We start from the raw sequence: 21,462 nt of genomic DNA, 5'->3' as shown, positions 1-21,462 counted from the left end.
GCAACGAAAACATAACCTTGTTGGTGGAGGTATAAAAATGTGCTCTACATGTAATGAGGGTAGTGTATAAACAAAGTAAAAATGTCATATTGTCATATCATGTGGCGATACTCTCATCACAACATGACATTCCACATGAGAATAAATGACACTTTAGAGGAGTCTCTTTAGTTCCGAGTCCCCACTCTCTGTATGGCACTAACATAAGGCTGTGAAATGACTTGGACGCTGGAACATTATTCTGTCCCTTGGATAATTCATAGGTTGCCTTAGTGCACATCAGCAGTCCATCATTACATGTCAGCAGTGAAAGCTTGTGAGCAGCATTAACAGCAGAGCCTGTGAGGTGAGTCCTCAGTTACACATTGTTCTGCTGTAATAGCTGTGGCACTGCCTGGTTTAATAGCCCACTACACTCATAGTGCCACAGTTAAGTGCATGTTCACTATTGACACCACACAGAGAAAAAAGCCTGGTATTGTATTGTATTGTGTTCATAGCTGTTGGAGTAGCTGCTCGAAAGAGCAGCACCGGTGATGTGCAATGCTTTTAGAAGTGGGATCATAACCAGCAGGACTCATTAAAACATGTTCTCTTTTGATAAAACACATCTTCACATGTGAGTTGGGCCTGAGAGGACGTCAGAGCGACTGAGCAGCAGAGCAGCACGGCTGAGAAAGGCTTCGGAAACAGAAAGGGGCGGATTGTGAACGGAGATGATCTGAATGAATGAACACAAATCGTGATTTTTCATTTTTCACACTTTATGAAAACGTCTTGTAAAGTCGATTTTTTTGAACTGATATGTGGCACATAGGGAAGTTCTCTGATGATGTTGACTGAACTTTTTTTTAAACAACACTCCTTTCAACCCCCCCAAAAAACTATAACTATTATAGTTATATATATATGAAGGCTATTGTTATGATGACATTAGTAGAAAAGATGATTTATTTTGGAAAAATAAAGTATATCATTTTGCAATCATTATTATTATTATTATTATTTATACAACAGTAAATAAACAGGTAAGGGTCAGGAGTGTCAGGAAACCAGAACACACCTTAGCAAACCCTTGTTTAATTTTTTTTCCCCTGCTTAATTCATCTCTGTGTGCCAAATTGCCCAGAGTTTAATTTCCATATGTCTTTTAAACATAAATTATAGAGTGAAGCAGATACATTTTTATAAAAAGAACATCCTCTGCATTATGTCTCGGTAATCCAATCCCACTAGATGCTACTTTTGAGCAACTGCAGGGAAAAAAAGTGGTTTGGCGAAGGCCCCGCGATCTGTTGAATGTAGAGTTTGTTTGAAGGGTGAGAAAATATGTCATTTCGGAGTCGTGGTTTATTCCAACGTAAGAGAGCGCGCACCAATGAGAGCCCTCTACGCTCCACCCTATACCTGCCTCCTCTCCCTCCTCCTCCCCCCCCTCTCTTTTCCATCCACATACTCACTAGTGAACACGACCTGCAGCCTGCCACATCTGGAGACGCTTCCCTACACGACAAACTTCTACTTCTTTTCGCCTCTTGGCTCTGCGCGGAAACACAGTTGTCGGTCCGTCAGGGTGTCTCCATAGTAAGTAGAGATTCTTGAAGCCGAGTTGGCGTTTCCTCTCTCCCTCTTAAAGTAAACTGAGCCCGTTCGGGGGAGTTTTCATACATTCGGTATAGCTGCGTGACCGCCGCGATAGATTTCGGGGAAATAACCTAAATGGCACTTTTACGCGTAATGTTTTCAGAGAGCGACGTGCGTAAAGGGAGAACGCGTGGGGCAGTGTGCGGTGCGTAAAGGGAATTGCAGCGTCGTAGTGCAAAGACTGAGTTTGTTCCCAAATCTTTGAGAAGTAAATAATAGCATCTCTGCTCTGTCACAATATTGTTATATACTGCCACATGCTGAAAGTAAACCCTGTCAGCACGAGTCTGTGTAGAGGCTGACATGAGTCACAGGGAATCGAATTGGGCAGAATTCAACAGCAGACCGGTGATGGAGTGACACATCCCGGTGCTTATTTCTGTCCCAAAACACTGATCTAACATTTTCTGGAAGGAGAGGACTGGAATAAGCCATAAGGGCGCACGGCTCCATGCTGAAGTGTTTAAGTTAGTCTGAGGGGAAATTTAAAAGACCTAAAAATACAGCGTTGGTTTCTTCCCCTACAAAGACTCATTTGAACTTCCCACCGCAGAGCGAGAGCGACATAAATAGTTCTGACATGTGGATGTAATTTCAGAAGAGGAAAAAAAAAAGAAAAAAAAAAAAAAAGAGACAGATGCAGAGAAATAAAGTGAGCGGCGCAGCGCCTGAGCCGAGCATATAGTAGATTATAGGAAATTAAAGCGAGGGGCAGAGAGAGGCGATTACAGAGTTATGGTTTCACAAGCCGCCATAAGCGTCGCGCGGCCAGACGGAGTGAAGAAACTCAACTGTCTCGACCTCCAGGAGAACCAGAGCAATTAAAGTCGTTTCATCTGAGCATCACCAGCGTCCGTTCGAGTCCCCTGCGAGGTCGAGCCGCCTCAGGGTCAGGGATGGGATCCGCTGTGCTCCTCCGCAATCTGGACTTTCTGCTCATCTCACTTCTCAGCAGTTTATGTCTGGTAAGTCCTTTTTTTTTTTTAAACATGAAATCGTGTTTGTTTTTTTTGTGTGTGCGTAAAAATCAATATGTTAAATGGAATCTGCAGGTCCAAAGACTTATTGACAGGAGTTCATGTGACTGTTTGTGCATCAATAATGAGGACACCAACACCAGGATATTTAATCAGACAAAACCTGCAAATATTTACTTGTATCTATTGATTCATACAACATATGCTCATCGGAGCTATACATTATGATCTTGGTTGTCTGGTTTGGGTTTTGTAAAGATCATTGGCTTAAATGTTTAAAAGTCACAAGCAACTTAAAAGACAAGAGGAGCAGAAGGGTGGGAACCTCAAGCTTTTCACTCACATCACCTCCACTCCTCATATTGTGTCTATGATGCATGTCTGCGTGTCACACTTCTTCTGGAATTGCCTGTATTGCCGGTGGACGTTGGCTGAATTGCAAATAGGTTGTATGTGTGTGAGCTTTTAATTGCAGGAGACAGGGTTGTGTATTGACTCACATATCGACAGTGTTGTTACTGGACTGAACAGGTTCACGAGAGGTTCCGGACAACGAGCTGGTGTTTGTTAGCGATCCCACTCTCGTCCCATTAAATGCATCTTCCCCGAGTTACAATACAACAACGCAGCGTTTGTGTGAGGCAGCGCCTGCAACCCAGTTCCTGTCATAGGCGGCACATTGTATTTACTACGGATTGTTTCACAGCTCTCATGCATGAACTGCATCCTGAACAGAAGCCACTATACTTGCAGTCAGACTGGGAGTAAATATTTCATTCATAACTCCAGCAGCACCTGAAGAGTTTTCACCCTCCCCCCCACTTCACAGCTGTAATGATTTACATTTGCCCCGACATTGTGATTTACAATTACATTCTCAAATATTGCCATAGCTGTTACCAGAAAGCACACACGCTCGCATTGTGCTGCAGGCGGAGCAGCACACCAACTGGGTTCTGTGTGTTTTGGCTGACGCTGTTCTGCATTCAACAGGCAGTTCGCCCAGGCTCTGAGGTACAGTGCATTTTCCCAGTGATGTGGTCCGTCACTGTACCGCAGTGGACCTCGAGGCTCATTGGTTTAGATGGCAGAGGAAAACAATTATAACATAGCGGCGTATTTATAGCTGATTCAACATTCAGCCGTTAAAAGGCTCTGTCTGTGGACGGTGTTTACCCGTTTTTAAGTTTGGTGTTTGCTTAGTCTTCCTGTCCACAAAAAAGTGATTTTTCGCTTTTTCCAGACTGTGACCAGAAGGGACGTTGATTTCACCGAAAGCCACAGCTAAGAGTGGAAAGTCTGTGTCTCTTTCTAAAGAAAGAATGCTCAGCTTTTCAAATTGAGATACTCACTTGTCAAACTACAGGGTTGAGACACTTTTCCAGAGGCTCAGCAGGCGAGTGACGATGTCCTTAACCAGTGCGACACCATGAATTGGTTGGTTCTCGCCTTGTTATCCTGCCTCGTTATCTGAAGGGAATTGGAAGATGCTAGAGGAGACAAGGAATCTCTCCGTTGTGTTTGACACCTCAGCAGGCATGCTGCAGTGACAGCTCACAGACAAAGCTCTACCTCATGCAGCCTTTGTTCACTGTGACTGGCTGTCTCTCCCAGTCAGTTATTACATTTGTTAAGCGGAAGCGCTGCTTTCAGGAACCTCACTGAGCATTTAATTTATACCTCATGACCATGTTTTCCTGCGTGATGACTTGCATGTGTCTGCATCCTCACTGGAGGAGCTGTATATCTGCATCTGCTTGGCCCAGTTAAGCACCGCGTCGGCTCAGGACAAAATAGGACTGTGACGACTGTCATGTTTTGTCGTGCACGAGGCAGTTTTGACTAGTTTGTGACTAGATGGGGAAAATAACTCTTGTTGACAACCTTAAGCCCAGAGCTTGTTTTTTTTTCTTTTAAAGAGAAATGGTGGCTTGGTTCTTGGTTCTTCGTAGATAAATCAATATTTGTAAGCATCAATTTCATTAATATCTTTCAGAATAATCCCAATCTTCCATTAATGATACACAAGTGTCAAAACACCTATAAACATAGTCTCATTTGATTCCCATTGACGTGATAAATCAATTTGAAACCATAGAATTTGTATTTTAGTCCGAAGTTTTATCAAAACACGTGTAACAGGAGAACAATGTGTCATATAACTTGTTTTGTTTTTTTTACAAGTGACTGCCCCTCTTATGATTTATAAGTCTTCAGAGTTAATGTTGTTAAGAGAACAAAGTGCGTGCACCTTTCAGAGTAGCTTTATCCACTTCTGCCAAATTATTCTCAATGGAACTTCACAGCACAGTTTAGAGTGCGGAATAATCTAATCTCAAATCTGTCTGTGGTAATTAGGGGCAGCAGATAACATCTCACTAATAAATCATGAGCTGCTTGTGCATTTCAAAAGTAGGCTTTAATATTGAAATTCATTTCTGCATGCCCCCTTGGACAGAACCCAAACATGACTTATGATAATGTTTGGGTTCATGTCTGTCTGAAGCACGAAGGGAAGCATCTCCTTGAATCCATTCCATAAATTTGGTTTCCACTGAGTAAAACTGTGGAGACTTCGGTGTGATCCTTTCTTAATATACTTCACGCAGACTTATTTAACAAATTGTCTCCACTGCATGTGTAAGGCTGAGTGATGGATTATGGATTATTATTCTAACTGTTGTCTCTCAAGACACAATTATAATAATTTAATTCATTTCAAAGAATCAATGACTAATAACAAATGGAGGATTTTGTAAAAACATGTTTTGATAATCTCGCAATAATTACTATCATTACCACTACTAACAATAACGGACATTTCCCCCACATTTTACACCCTCAGCTGGAAAGATAGATAAAAAAGATAATGAGACATCTTTCAAGGACACAAACAAAGGGGGAGTTGTTTTGCAATTTAAAACACAACACTCATTCATTTCCATTTGAAAAACAAATGACACCTCTTAAAGAAATTACATTTCACATGAAAGGAAAATCCTGATCATAATTGCCTCTTATGTTGTAAGACATAATGTGTGACCCCTGTAACTAGTCTCTTTGCATAAATAGGATCTCATCAAGTCATCAAGTAGTTATCCAAAGATACGTGTAATATTTCTTCTTCGAAAAAAACCCCAACTAGACCTATGATATATATATTTTGACTTTGGTGCTGACATTATCCCAAAAAGTTGAAGAGAAGAGACCCCTAAGCGGCCGAAGTTACATATTGTACGTTAAAGGCAAATGTCTTCCTCGTAAAAGGTTTTAGAGTAAATCTCTTGATTTCCTCCACGTACGAGTAAACCAGTCTTTCATCTGTTTGAACACCAGATATTGGACCTTTGATGTTGTCATTTAGTACGTTACGAGATGCTACAGCAAAGTGCTACCTACAGCACACGTAACCATGATTTCATGCTGTATTTACTCAGGGAGTTCAAACGGATTGGACGTGGCCTTAATCTCGATTCTCTCTCTGAGCAGGCCCCCATTAAGACAGAGGAACAACAAAGGCCTGCCAGGATCAATTTGCTCCTCTCAGAGTACGGTTCTGTCAACCTGTGTGTCATTTCTTATCCCTCTCATTGAAGGAAAGTCCCACAGCCATGCTCACACAATAGGTATAATCTGTTAGTTTCTTCTCTTTTATTCTTGTCTGTTCAAAGGTTTGTTCTATTAAGGGCTCTGTGTGCGTGTGTTTGTGTGTGTGTGATGCAAGACCAGGCTTCATAGTGTGACCTTTACTGCTCCCAAGAGGGGGCTCAGAAGCAGTAGGAGGTGTGTCAGCATTGATTAGGTGGCAAAGTGAAGTTTTGGTGGTGAATTACCAAAGCCTTCAAACCATAAAAACATAGGCATTAAGTTTTACTGTCTGCTATTTGCATGTTTTTTTTTTATCTCATTGATCTGATTTTAGCCAGAGCAAATGAGGCTTCTTTTTAATCAATCCATTAGAGGTGGGCTTTTATACTTGGTCAAACCAATCCCCACTGGGATTTGGTAGCATCACAAAGCCTCTTGCAGTATTGACTGAGGTGCAGTGACGTATTAAGTTGCCTACTAATGTACCAATTGGAGCGCACCGCACTGCACTGCACAAAAACAGTGAAACAACATAAAGAAGCTCCTTATTAACAGACCTGGCCAATATGACCATGTGAGTCCACATCTGAAACAAAAGCTACCATGTTGGCTCACGGGCATTATGGATTATGGAGGAATACTAGAATACAGCATTTAAAAGCTATGAATGCTGTTATTTCGATTATGGGTGTAACAATAATAATACATTTTATTAATAGAGCGCTTTTCAAAGTACTCAAAGACACTTTACGAACGCTAAAATTAACATAAAAAGCGACACACTAAAAACATAGAACACACAACATACATCACACATTGAAAGCAGTTCTAAATAATGATTCTCCAAATCCACATTCATCTTTTTTTGAGGGGATAAACAACATATTCCAACATCCCTGATTTGATTGTGCCAGTGGGGTCTGCAGTGTCCGCTAATTAAACATCTTCAGCTGATTAAACTTCCCCAAATTGTGATCACTTGATCATGATTGGACCGAAACAGTCACTGACTCGTGCAGCTGGAAGACAAAAACATGTAATATTTACCAAAAAAAGACAACCTGACCCATCTTCAAATAGGTTAATCATTTCTTGATTTACACATGTTATATTGTTAATTGTGAAATTATCTTGTAATGAAGGAGGGCTCAACAGCAGCGGGGGCTGCAGGTTGGGGATATTGCGGTACTGTGGTTCCAGCGTTCTTTGCTGCTGATTGTAATTGTATTGTAAATTGTTGTTCCTCATTGTTTCTTCTGAAAATCCTCCCGATTACACAACACGCCTTTTGTTTGATAGCTGTCATACTGCTCGACTGTAGACAACACCAGCAGGAAGGGTGAAACCAGCGCAACGGTTGTTGTGACATGTCTGCTACTTTGACTTTGATACTAATCCTTCAAACAGGGAAAGAATGACACCACGTAGCTTTTATCAGGATTAGAGTTACAAAATTTCATCCAACAGGGAATTCCCACGGTCCCTCTAAAGTCAGTAAAGACAGTAACGTTGATATAATAATATGTCTCCTTTTATCCACTTCAGACTGTTCTCTCTATCACAAAAACGACAGAACTACTGTTGTGGAGGAAACGTCAGCTTTTAAAAGATGAGGCAGCTCTGAACATTTATTGAATTTCTTCAAGTCTCTCATCGCGTTACCCTGGTTTTAGCTGCACAGCGAGTGTGGTGAATTTCCCTTTGCTTTGACATCATCAGTCATCGTGCCGTCTGCTCACACAGCACCGATGGCTGCCCGTAGAGCCTGAAGAGCTGTAATCAGTCAGTTTATTATGCTCACTTTAACTCAGCCCGTCTCTCTTCTTCTACTGCAGCTCCTGTTTTCATACAGATTAGTGTTTGAATACAGTACAGCTGCTGGGTTCGTAGCAGTTCAATACAACATTAGCACTCTTTAGCCAAATCAGAGTCCGTGAGTTATCATTGGCGATACGCTGGACTCACACATAAGCATTCGAGGCTTCAGCTGCTCATTTGCTTTCACGCAGCTACAGAAGTACCAGCCAATCAAATCATGCTTAAATAAACACCCAAGCGCCAATCAAATCAATTAATGCTGAAGAGGAAGCAGAGGCAGCTGGTCAACCTGGGCTGTGTCGGAAAGCCGTACTTGTTGTTGAATGACCATCTTTAAATGTAGAAACAGGCTTTTTTGCTGTCGTTTGTACGACATTGACATTTGTACGAAAGGCCGGCCTGTTCCTGCTGCCCCCGCTCCTCTTGTCTCTCAGCCGCGAGTACAATGCATGATGGTAGATGTTACTCGATAATTGACCATCGGTTGTGCACTACTTTTCATGATACATTGTGGGAAACAATAAGTGCACTATAAAGGGTATAAAAACGAATAAAGGATGGTATTTGAATGGTCATTTCTTTTGATGAAGGATGAAATGCAGGGGAAGTAGAGAGAGATCATATAATATTATGATTTTATATGAGGTATAATTATGTTCTTTTATATTAAACCTATTCTATTTCAGTTGATCAGATACGAAGATAATGTGGTTGTATTTTGTGTTTTGTTCTGTCTGCCCCTTGTTTAGTAAGAGGTTGTGGATTTTCTGTTTTGTTGATGTGGGAGTACATATGGAGAACTTTAAATTAAATCTTATAAAAAAACATATTATCAGAGTATGTGTTGGCCACAATGAATCTAAAAGTCGTACTATTTTTGACTTGCAGACCACACCAGGCCTCGTGCAGTATCTTAGCCACAGTGTGCCTGTAGCTCATACTAATGCCAGTGTTGACTGGTGTACGTGCAAACAGTGGATTCACATTATTGCACTGCTGAACAGGATAAGAGGATTGAATGATGTCACTCCTGCAGGCTGCAATCCTTTACAACCAGGTCTCAGTGTGTAAAAAGTCTTAATCACTTCATAATATGAGGTGGTGCCAGACTGGCATTAGAATAATTGTTGGACTTTATAACCTACTAATGACAAGTTGCTATAATGAGGGTTAGATACTGGAAATAGTAACAAATCATCCAAAACAGTTCAACCCTCATTTAAATGCTGACATTGATTCCAGTGACTTTTACTGACCACTGCTTGTGTTTGAACTCTAATAAACAAAAATGGGATTTAAAAACGTCCGTGGTCTTGGTTGAAAGTGGAGATTTATAATACCAGTTATAGATCATACCACAGGAAGCCTGGAGCTCTGGGGAGATGGTCCCTAGACACTGCACTCCTTGAGATAAACGTCACATCTTTGAGTCACTGGAACACACCGAAAATAACCTCTTCTCACTCAGCATAGAAAGTATCGTGTCATTGTGCCTGGAAGTTGCAGCAATGGAAATCAGCAGCAGTTTATACAGTTGGAGAGAGGGTGTAATTTAGGGCGCAGCTTGGTTGAAATGTAATTTTTGCATCCAAGTGAGATTATATGTCAGCAGATGGGCCTTTCCTGTTTTGTAATGGAGTTTCACAGCACGTAAAAAACGGTTTGAAGCAGCACGAGGGTGTAAACTGTGCATAAGCCGCTGCACATGTCTCGCCGCTGCAGATCATGGGTCATTCGCTGTCGTCACTGGTCACTTAACATGTTTGCCTGAAATTTCCTGGGATCAGCATGGGATTCGGCTAACAGAGGCAACTTGTAGTGGGAAAATACCCTTCACACACACACACACACACACACACACACACACACACAGAGCGTCATGATCAGTATTTCACTGTGGAGCTTTACAGTAGCCGAGGGAATTCCAGAGATAACTGAGGAGCAGTCTGATTTCTTCAACTTCCTCTCAGAGAAGCACACATCCTCATCTCTTTCTCTTTCCCTTTGCATTGACTGACACATTGTTCAGTTTTCAGGGCCTGTGAGTCAGACTCGTAATGTGTGTGTGAATAGGAGGGTCTTCAGTTTCACCAGCATGGTAAGGTTATACCGTGGCTGTGTTTGACTCAGGAAAGGGCTTGTTTTCTTGACTTACCGTGACCTCTGCTTTTTTTTTCTTAAATTTTCCACTTGAAGAATGTGAGGGTATGTGTAACTCAATGCCACTTTTACACCTCGCTGAAAAACTTACACTTCTAACAGATATTTTAATGATGTGCCTCTCTGCACTATGAACTCCAACGTTCTTAAAGCTCTGCTGTTTGGGCGCGTAGCTCTTTTCCTCTTTTGTTTATCCCCGTAATTGTTTTTATTTGTTTGTTGGTTTGTATATAAGCAAGTATACACAAAAACAACTGAATGGATTTTCACGAAACTTGGGGAATGGATGTGTTATGGTTCAGGGAAGAACCCATTAAATTTTGGTGCAGATCATCGGACTGATGCAGAATTTTTTTTCATTTTCTTTAACTTTTCACTGTTATTATTCATATGATTAATGGATCGTGTTGAAAGAAATCAGGCACCTTTAGGGGACTGATATCTATGAGTGTGTGTGATGTGTTGCAGCTTGATTGGATTGAAGGAGACTGTTCTGGTCCTGTCCTGGGCTACATGCTGGGCCTCTCTCCATGTCAGACCCATCTCTGTCAGCTCAGCTGTCACAGCTTGCCACCACAGTGTTTTGGATCAAGCTTGTTTGGGTTTTCCAGGGGGTCCGTCTCAGAGCGATCTTTGTTATGTAGTTCTGGTGCAAACTGAGGACATGCTCAAGCCGTTGTATCCGCCCACATACCCTAAATCTCTTTTTAGGGTAGAATATGTAGCCTTTTTCCCCCTGAGGCATCCATTGTGGAAGTGCCAGTACTCTGAGCCGTACAGGAAAACAGATTTAATATTCCTTTTGCAGAGTCAGACGTTTGACTTTGACGCCTTCATGATGCATTTTCCTCTTATTTCTAGTCACTCATCGTGTGAAGGGTGCATCTTCAAAAGGCAAAGAGCAGCAGTTTGACAAAGTGGAGGCCGTATGCGATGCCAAAGCTGCTCAGACATCTAATAGTTCCACTCCCAAACTTCCCCTTTCAATAATTCTTCTCTTCATTGTCGACATGTCTTAAATGAAATGCCTTTTCCTCTTTCTGCAGACAGGCATTTTCCACTTGTCAGCTGAATACCCGACACATCCTGTATGTGTTGATGGTTATCTCAGGGAAGTTAATTTGACACATTTCACAGAGACATGCTGCTTCTCCCCTGTCAGTCTTTGATAAGGAGGTCTGGGTTTTATCTGCTCACTGACTGTTGACCGTGTCCATTGACATTGTTGGACAGAAGAATTTTATAAAAACTCAATAATTCAAAAAAATCAGGGGGCATTGATGATTGATTGCCAGAGATTATGAGTTTGTGTTCTTTGTGGTCCCTTTTCAACAGCTACCTGCTGTATCAATATTGTGGTGCAGACTTCCTTGCGGGCAATATGATTGGAATCCCACAGCAGCTCAGTCGAGTTGACATGTGAAAATTCTCAGCTACGTAGATGCCTTTGTCATTGACCGACGATCCTGCTCGGCCCTGCCCCCACCGTTGTTGAAGGGATTGAGTTTCAGATACACAAACGCTCTCAGACTCGTTCTACAACCCCTGAACGCAACAAGGATGGAGTTTGTAGACAGTTCCGAGTCAATTCCCGAAATGATCACGAGCAGGAAAGGCAGGATTTCACACATCAGATCCAGGAGTTTACGTGATTTGGAAGCCACTCAGACTTTGGGCCGGGGCTCATGGCTGAGAGGAGGCCGGACTTCTTAAAAAGGACCTTTATTAGTTTCATTGCAAAACTCAGGGGCTTATGGTTTTATAAGTATGCAGTTCGCTGCTCCAGATTTTCCACCAATAAGTGAAGAAATCCTCACATGGCAGCGCAGCACAAATCTCAGCCAATTTTAACTTCAGATAACAGTGTGAAGTTTGGCTGGACTTTAGCTCAGCTCCATGACATTTACCACACGAGCCAATTAGAGCCCAGACCCTGAATGTGGTTGCAAAGTTATGGTCAGTCATAGTTCAACTGATCTCAAGTTAAATTGCTCCATATGAATGTACTTGTATAAACTTTCATTAATAACATGAACAGGTATAATGTAAATTGTGGATTAAAGGTCAGATTGAGGATTTATTCCAAGTATTATTGATCATTTCTTGAGTTCTTCCAACTTTAGATGATATTGGTCTCCATCAAAGTTCACTGGTTCCCCTTTCTGGACTGGTGTGCTAGGACGAACTCCAACTAACCCTGAACTGTTGTATATTTGTTGTATATTTATTTTGGGGAGTTGAGTTGCATGTTGCATGTTGCATCATCATACAGAAAAAACATGGTAGTGCATTACACCGATCATACAGTTTATGGGGTTTGCCACTCAGTCGTACAACCAACTCACATTCTGCTTCCAAACCTGCACTGAAATGTTTAAAGTGTAGCACATATACATTCGCTGTACGTATCACAACCTGGCAGATTTTCACCAGAAAGTTTCATTAATCCTCAAACTTCGCATCTGACTCTCACGCTGGAACACTCGTTAGAGGTTGTGGCTCATTTCTGCAATTATTTTTAATGGTGTAATGTGGCATTGGATGAAGAGGAGCTCTGTGTGGAATTAGCTTATTTGATGTGTTAATATTGATGAGGGTTTTTCCACGATGTGCATGTGGATGAAGGCCACAGTGAAGACCTACATTCAGCATGTGCTATAATAGATATAGAAGACTATTCATATTTATTGGCAGAGTTGCAGAACACCATATGTTATTTGCATATCTACAGCATATAATTTAATGCATGGCCACAAAATGTCTTTTTAAAGGAGATGTCTTTTTAAAGGAGATAAACTATGCTAAACAGTAAATGGTTATTTAATAAACTCTCATAATAAAGACATTAAAAGTATCCCAGCTGCAGTATTGCATGTTATACTTACATTACAAATATACAGTGTGTGAGCATATTAAAACAAATGCACTTTTCCAAAATGTTAGCTCTAGAGGGGGCTGCAGGATATCTGACACCTAACTGTCAGTGATGTCACATGAGTCAGCGCTGGTTGGGCTCAAGACTATCAGTTGGAAAATTTAAAAAATATATTTATAAATTGGGGAAACATCAGGAAGAAGTGAGCTTGAGGCTGTTAGCATGGAATTAAAATATCATCTGCTGCCAAATGTGATCATTTTGAGTTTGTGTGTCAGTGTTGTGGGATAATGTTACATAAACGAAATGCTAAATTGCGTTGTACTCTATGGATTCGAGGTTTTGGGATAGTGAAGCTCATTTTGATCTGCATGGTATCACTGTGGCTTTAGTTTAACATACAGTATGTGACAAGCCAGAGCTTTTGTGCTAAGTGGCCTAAATTTGAATTTGGATGACTTACAATTATGCAGATGTGGGAAAACTCAGAAACTCTGGTCGCGATCCCTTCATGTGCCAAGGATTTGAAGTTCTGCTTCAGTTCACCGCCCCTTCACACCAGGGATGACATATTGTCTAAATTTAAACATAAGAACTTCTCGTCATTAGGCGAGCGTGCTAACCGCCGGCTTTAGATGGTGGAGGATTTTATGATTAAGAAGAAAAGAAAAAAAACACCACAATCAGCCCATAAAGACGATTTTGTGTTCCAGCGCGTTCCTTCTAAGTGACTGATGTGCGAAGCAAATTCTCTCAAACTGTTGCTTTGCTGTGTTTACAATGGATGAAACAAGATATTGACTTGTAACGTTCTCACTGTTTGCCTGCTGCTACGGACTCTGCCTCGTACCCACGAGCTCCAGTCATTTCTAGTCAAATGAAAACATGGTTCAAAGACCTTACCTTGTAGTAAGTGGAAAGACGACACTGACAGGGCAGGAGCAGGCCTCTCAGTTGGAGGACACAGTTTACAGTGCAGCCCATGTGTGCTCGCATGTTCTTTCACCCACCAGACAGTCTGATCTTCTTCATCCTCAAACGTATGCATTAACATTTGTGTCCCTAATGTGTATTAAATCCTTTAAATGCAGCCATGAAGGGACACATACAGTATATGCTGTATTTATCTCTGCAAGTTAATCCATTAATGGCTCACCGCATTATTTAGTGGCTTTATAGAATAAGATGCATTTGAAGAGTGGTGTCAAAAGGTTGAAACTTAAAGGGGACATAGCATGCCCATTTTACCACAAGTTGATATGGTTCCTTGGGGTCTTAATGAAATGTCTGTAACATACTTTGGTCAAAATACCACAAGGATCATTTAAAACAGCACCCTTTTTACCCTGTATAAAACAGCCCTCCACAGAGTGACCTGTTTTGAGTGCCTGTTCCTTTAAATGCTAATGAGCCAGCTCCCCCATCTCCCCCCATGATTTTAAACGATATAAATTACCATGTAGGGAGACTTCCAGTGCCTTGTTACGACACAAAACCCAGGAAGCTCAATCGAGTCGCTCAAGCATGACGTTTCTGACTTAGAGGAACCATAACAAAACGCGCGAGTGTTTTTTTCCCAGAGTTTTTGGGTTGGTAGACATGCCAGATACCCACATTAACCTGTAGAAGCACTAACAAAGTGGAATTTGCATGCTATGTCCCCTTTAAATACTGGTGCTAGAGAAAAGCAAAAGGCACCTTGTGTACAGTTTTTTTCATGTTTTTTTACTTTTAGTGTCACCGAATGCACAATTATTTCTTGATTAATTAAACCGCTCGATTGAAGCGGCAATGTGATTTTGATTTAATCCTTCTTAATAGCTTGTGTTTGAAGTGGACTTATCTCGTATGTCATGCAAACGCTTTTTCCTGGAAGTCATGCACAGAGTTATAATACATGTTTTTTATACTAGATACAACATACTATGTATATTTGTATACATTCTCTGTATATTCCTATGCAGCAATACACATGTCTTTGCCTCTTGATTTTAAATTATGTTGGTTTTAAAATGGCTCCAGTGAAAAGCATTTCAGTCAAGGTGACCACCAACACAAGGTTCATTCTCTTTAATACGCCTCTTCAGTAATTAAAACAAAAGGGTGGAACATTAGCAGGCAATGAGAGAGACACCTTGGCTGATTAAGTTTTTGCCTAATTAGCCCAGAGTATAGTGGTTTTCTTTGGAAGACAGCTGCAATTAGTGGTTTTATACAAACCGTGTCCTTGTCCTGGTTGTTTGCAGAGAGCCGGCTTCTCCATGTACCTTTGGTTTTGAGTGGAAAAGCCGCTGATTGCTTGAAGTGTTGACCTTTAAATGCATCACCTCTTTTTTCTCTACTCCTTCTTTGCTAAGATGTTTAACTACATCCACCCTGCACTGATTGCTGTGTTATGCTGGGCTCTCACTGGTAATGGCACACATCTTGCTGCAGAAATGATTTTCATTAGAAAGGTTGGAAGAGTGTCACATTGACTTTTGACTCCAAAGTGTTTGTCACGGTGTCGCACTGGTCAGACTGACCCCATTCTTTGCACCCCAGCTCCCACTGTTTGACTGTGTGTGTGTGTGTGTGTGTGTGTGTGTGTGTCGCCTCTGCGGACAGGCAACACATACACACGTACACATATTTTTCTCCTTCATTGGCTTTACTTTTAACAGTGATTAAAATGATTTTCAAGGCACTATGGAGTCTGACTGTGAAGCACAGGATCAACTAGTAGAGCTGGTTCTGGCAATTTCCATTATTTATAAATCTGTCTATACACTCAATCATTTGATTCACCTTTTAATGTATAAAATGTCAACATACTGATATATGCTCATATAAAGTGAGACATAGTAACTCCAAAACCGCCAAATAATCAGTTTACTATCAATATCACTTGGGTGAAATACATATTGTACAAATTTGAAATGTATGATAATACATCCAGCATAACACAGCAATCATTGCGAATTTGTCAATTTCCTTGAAATGTAATTGATTAATTAATTAGACACACAATATCTCAGGTGGTATTGGTGTATTTATTTATTTTAACATAGACAATTTATATGTATTTAATACATTATTAATCCATTCAGATATTTTAATTTGATAACAGTTTTTGTAAATCTACTATTTCTTGTTTAATTGCAATGTTAATTTGCAACACTGCCGAAATTGCCTGATACAAGTAAAGATAGTAAAGGGATATCTGCTTCAATATTAACATTGTTTACAGAAATCTTACCAAAACTCTGCCTTTATTGAAAGTGATTTTTTTGGTTTCATCAGGTTCCATGTATTCCTTTAAAATTAATTTGATGGCGTGTACAGAAATATACGAAATGTATTTCCATCCATGTGCGACTGTGTTCCGTTTCTTGGTTTTTTGAAAGAAACAAACAAGGAATCTACTGAACAAACTGAGGAACCATGTCTAATGCTACCTTTGTGAAAAATAAATAAATATAATGTTGCTTCTGTAGAAATGTACAAGGCTTAACCATTTTTGACAGTGTATGAAAAATAATTATGGTGGCTCCCAGATGGCCACTGATGGTCATTTTAATACCTCCACACTGGTGACAGCCGTGGCCGAAGGCATTATGTTTTCTGATTGCTTGTCTTGTTTGTCCGTCCGTCTTATTCTCGTTGACACAATATCTCATGGGCTTGGATGTTGTTTCTTCAGATTTGGCACAAAATACACTCGGGCTCAGAGATGAAGAGACTGGATTGTAGTCGTCAAAGTCACTGTGATCTCATAAAACACATGTAACCATACTTCAAAAACATATTCTGACACATCTTCTGACAAATGATTTAAACAGAATTTCAACTTCACTCTGACATCCGCATGCTCTGCACCTCCACCTTCTCTGAAGAGAACATTCTGTCTATTTCCTGCAATTTGACTGGTTTGCAGAGAAATAAAACCTCGGGGCAGTAATTCTAGTGGAAGTTGGTGTTCGTGGTGTTGTTGTATTGGATTGCATCATATAATAATACATTATTTGCTCCTCCATGTAGGAAAATATGGACAAAATGTGAAGAGTTGCTCAGAGTATTCTGTTATGGACAGAGAGAGCAGTAAGATCCGCATGCAGAAGTGGTAGATGGCGGATCGATGGCGGTTGAGAGCCCACATCCATTTAGACTTGTGAAAGTGTGATTTTGTATTGACGCCAGCTTTTTGATATTAAACTAAGTGGAATATAAATTGAAAAACCTCCTGCAGTCGACTAATTAGAGGGTTGACAGTGAGTCCTCCAATACGAGAACAAGACTCTGCAAATTAGCTGGGTTAATTAGCATCTGAGGCAGAGGATGTGAACAAACAGAAACAAACCTGAACCACGGAGTCGGCCTCACCTGACAGTCAATTCACCATCATCTTTCATTTATGGAACCTTTTGTGTGAAAAACGAACCTTTGGAAAGCTTTCAGACATGTTGAGGCTCCTCCTCTTTTCCCTGCAGCCGTGTGTATTTTGGTCAAAGTCTCATTGAAAAATAGATGAGTCCATTAGGACATACCTGCTGTCCATCCTGATAAATATTGTAGAGCCCTACTTTCTGCCACCTCGTCTATATCGTCTGCGCGATTATTGTAGGTTGCAATGATTACTACTTAATAAGACTGACCCACAAATCTGACACTTCATTCACAGCTGATACCGAAAACCCCAGATAATCATTTTTCAGCAGCTGAATCATTTTTCAGCAGCTGAATCCGTTTCTCAATATATTCGTGTGAATATCTTTGTGGCAAATGTTGATGAACATTGATTAACGATGCTTTTTAAAGGTTAAAGGTACACTGACATTTTATATTTTATCGTCAGCTGCTGCGATTTAGAGGCTTAGAGCCGACGTTTCCAAGCTGAGACTGATACCGTGAACGCTGCACCGCGTGTGCTCAAACTGCACGATCTGTTACATCTGGGGAAAAACAACCTCTAATGGATTACAAATCCACTACAGAAAATATTTTTAACCTTCAATCCGTATAATCTGTATAGAGAAAATGACTATATTTACATTGATTGTTCCTCATTGTCCTTCCAGCCGTCAGTCGGTCACATGTATCATTAGCCGACACTTTCGTGACATCCATTAAGATATTATGAAATGCCTAGTGCTTTTGATTGTTGCATAATCATTAAGCTTTTGATGAAAATGCTGGGTGTGTATTGCTTTATAAAAGTAGCCACCTTTACTTGTATTTGAATTAAATCCCTTGTATAACATAATAATGGTAGTTTTTTACTCAGAGAACAATAGAGTCGCTGCTATCTGGACTCCACAAGATGTGTGCCGCCTCTCAGAGCTCACACAATGTTTCCATCAAGGACAAAAGTGCTGTTCTTCAAGCTTACGACCAGAGCAGGGTATAATTAGGAACTAAATGCTGCTTTAAGTCAGAATGTGGTCTGCGAGCATTTCCAAAGGACAACCAGTCTTGTGGTTTGTGGTTTTTATCATCAAATGCAAATTGCACAGTTGAAGAGGAGTGGCACTGACTCATAGAGTTTATAATATCCAGGAACCTCATCCGCTAAAACATTCATGCGGTGCAATATGTCAAAAGTAACATATTCATGTTTTTTTCCAGATAGAGGACAGGCCATTAAAAACAAGATTCAGCGGACTTGTAATTTTCTAGACCCCAAATTTTTTTGGGGGGGGGGAAAGGAACAGGAAAGTCAAAAAAGCCCTGGGGATCAAATGTTGAATATATGCCAACAGCAAGGAAGTGAATGTTAGCTTATGGTGTAAAGAATGGCAATAGACCAAAACACGTACATAAAACAAACATTCAACTGTACTCCCATAATAGAGGCGCTTTGCACAGACCAGAGTAAATATTATTGTATATTATTTATCATCCATGTGATGAAGTGTGATCTGGAAAGAAATGTCTCACTTTATCTGAGCGTTTACTGAGAAATCTCATCCTCTGTGACGGATCAGCCAACACGGGGGGGGGGGGGGGTATTATTCTACAAGTGTGAAACGATAGAGCAAATTAATACGGCTCGTGTTTCCAGGCAAAATACCAGCGGAGCTGTGATCATAAGGTTAATGTTGACAGTAAAAATATCTACAAGCACTGAATACTGACTGTGTGTGTGTGTTAGTGTCTACACTGCACAGTGTAACCCTTCACCTTGCATATTTAACAATTTAATAGTTGTGAATGCTAGATGAATGCTAATCTTGTGTTTATCAAACTCATGTGAAGTCTACCCTGAAATAAAAACCACTATCATCCACGCACACACTCTCAGATGCTGTAGCTCACGTCAGTGTGGGAGAAAAAATTGGAATTATGTAAAATTTTCACGAATATACTTGGTTCAGGTGGTGCAGTGGTCGCTTCACAGCAAAAAGGTTTCCAGTTTGAATCCCATTTCTGTGTGGAATTTGCATGTTCTACCCGGACATGCAGATTGGTGATGATTTGAGACTCTTAGTGTGTCTGTGTGTGTGTGCATGATCGTTTGTCTCTGTTAGCTCTGTGATACGCTGGCACCAGTCCAGGGTATGACCCCCACCCACTGCCAGCTGGGATTGACTCCAGCTCCGTGCATGACCCGCAAAGGATAAGTGTTTTAGATAATGTACGGATACATCACAGCAATGAAATCTGCCGTGATCACTATGTATTACAGCATATTCATAATATAAGTACGAGACATTATGCTCCTTTTATAAACACTGGATGAACTGCAACAGCTGTTTTCCCCTTTCAGGTACTGTTCTGTATATAAGACATGTATGTGTTATATAAGAATCATGCAAAAACCTTTAAAGCAAAATTAAAGCAACATGTATCCATCGGGATTACACAGATTTAATCTGGATGACTGGAAGAGATAAGATCGATGCGCTGGAACATCATGATCTCTCTGGGGTATCGGGGGAAAGTCTGATGTCGCTTTGTCTTGATAAGTGTGCAGTGACATTTTCCAGGTGCAGCACATCTGTGCCTTTCAGTTGTTGGTTGAAATGAACCCATTTAGCTCACGTTGTGGAATGAAGATGAAGATGCTGTTGAAAACCCAACTGTTGTTTTGGATCTCAGCCAATCACTCAGCCCTGTGGACCCTCAGCGGTCCTCTAGCACCACCATCAAGCTCGTTGTTCTCCCGATATGTTACTCATAAAAACTAAATGTCTGTTTTGCACAAGTGTGATTGCAAAGCATTTACAACCTGCAATCATTCCCCTCAGCACCATCATTAAGCCAAACTTTGTTTACCACGGTTTCTGTTGTTTTACAATAAACCGCCGTCCATTAAAGTGTACTTTACTGATAAATATCTCTATTTGAGCGACTGAGATCTGTCCTGAATCACCATAACTTCATCTTTGTTTGGGGCATATCAGTGACAGTCTTACTCGAGCTATGAGGTGACATCAAATATCATTATTTTGAAAATGATGTTCACTCTGGAGCATCCTGGTGGCTGAAAGTCGAGTGCCGCATCATTAAGTCCGGGGTTCGACAAGGATCTTTGCTGCATGTTAAATCCACTCTCTCTTCCCTCGTTTCCCGTCTGCCTCGGTTTAATAAACTATCAGATAAAGGCTTGAATGCAAAAACAACCATCTGTAAAAACAATATATATAAAATAGTATTATAATCTCATTTGACTTCTAGGGAGGTCAGTGTATAAGGTTTAAGTGCAGTGTCTTGCTCAGATAAACACAACTGTGCCATTATGTTTGGAAGGTTTTTGTTGTATGATTATTATGCATTTTGTGCATGTGTGAGTGTGTGTGTGTGTGTGTGTGTGTTTAGAGGACTCTTTCATGGTCTGAGATTTGACTAATGAGATCAAACCCATCGTTGACTTATTACTGGTAATTGCTCTCCATTGGACTCAGTGCTGTTTTTTTTTGCAGTTCATTTAAACTCGTTGGCTCCTCGTGTTTTTTTGTTTTGGGCTCTCTAATGAAACTCTACCTCACAAGCTCCAGCGTTTCACTCCCTTGATTCACTGTCGGGCTTTTCAGGAAATGACTTTGGTCAACCACAGCTTTCTTGAAGAAAAAAGGCTGTCCACAATCAAGACTGTTGCTAATGTACCGGAAACCCAGTGTCTCCACTCGGTGTGTGCATGGCTTCTGTCCGCATGACACCGTTTCTGACGGACGACTTTTCAACTTCTGTTTTGTAAAAAAAAAAAATATTCCCCCACAAAAAATCAACAAATGAACACTGACGATATTCATCTGTGGCCCTGGACAAGCAGAACTTTTATAACCAAACACAACATTTGGTTACTAAAATAATTTCGTACGCAAATGCTGGAATTAGAAAACTAAATTGTAAATGTGCCTTTCGCTCTCATGGTGTATAGTGTCAGTATTTAGTCACGGTGGTTCAACACTGTCTTCACAC

At 40.7% G+C, this 21,462-nt stretch overlaps 1 protein-coding gene across 2 annotated transcripts in view; it reads left to right on the top strand.

Moving 5' to 3' along the window:
• The first annotated feature begins 1,204 nt into the window (after positions 1-1,204).
• pth1r (parathyroid hormone 1 receptor) overlaps positions 1,205-21,462 on the top strand; it is a 53,912-nt gene continuing 33,654 nt past the window's right edge. For both annotated transcript variants that reach the window (XR_004616646.1, XM_034612557.1), the window contains exon 1: positions 1,205-2,609. Coding sequence is in view for 1 of the 2 variants with exons in the window: in XM_034612557.1 (XP_034468448.1) it covers positions 2,541-2,609 (69 nt within the window). In the remaining variant the exon portion in view is untranslated. The remainder of the gene's footprint in view (positions 2,610-21,462) is intronic.

This window comes from Hippoglossus hippoglossus, chromosome 17 (assembly GCF_009819705.1).
Source record: "Hippoglossus hippoglossus isolate fHipHip1 chromosome 17, fHipHip1.pri, whole genome shotgun sequence".
NCBI lineage: Eukaryota > Metazoa > Chordata > Actinopteri > Pleuronectiformes > Pleuronectidae > Hippoglossus > Hippoglossus hippoglossus.
This window is presented reverse-complemented; position numbering and strand designations above follow the sequence as displayed.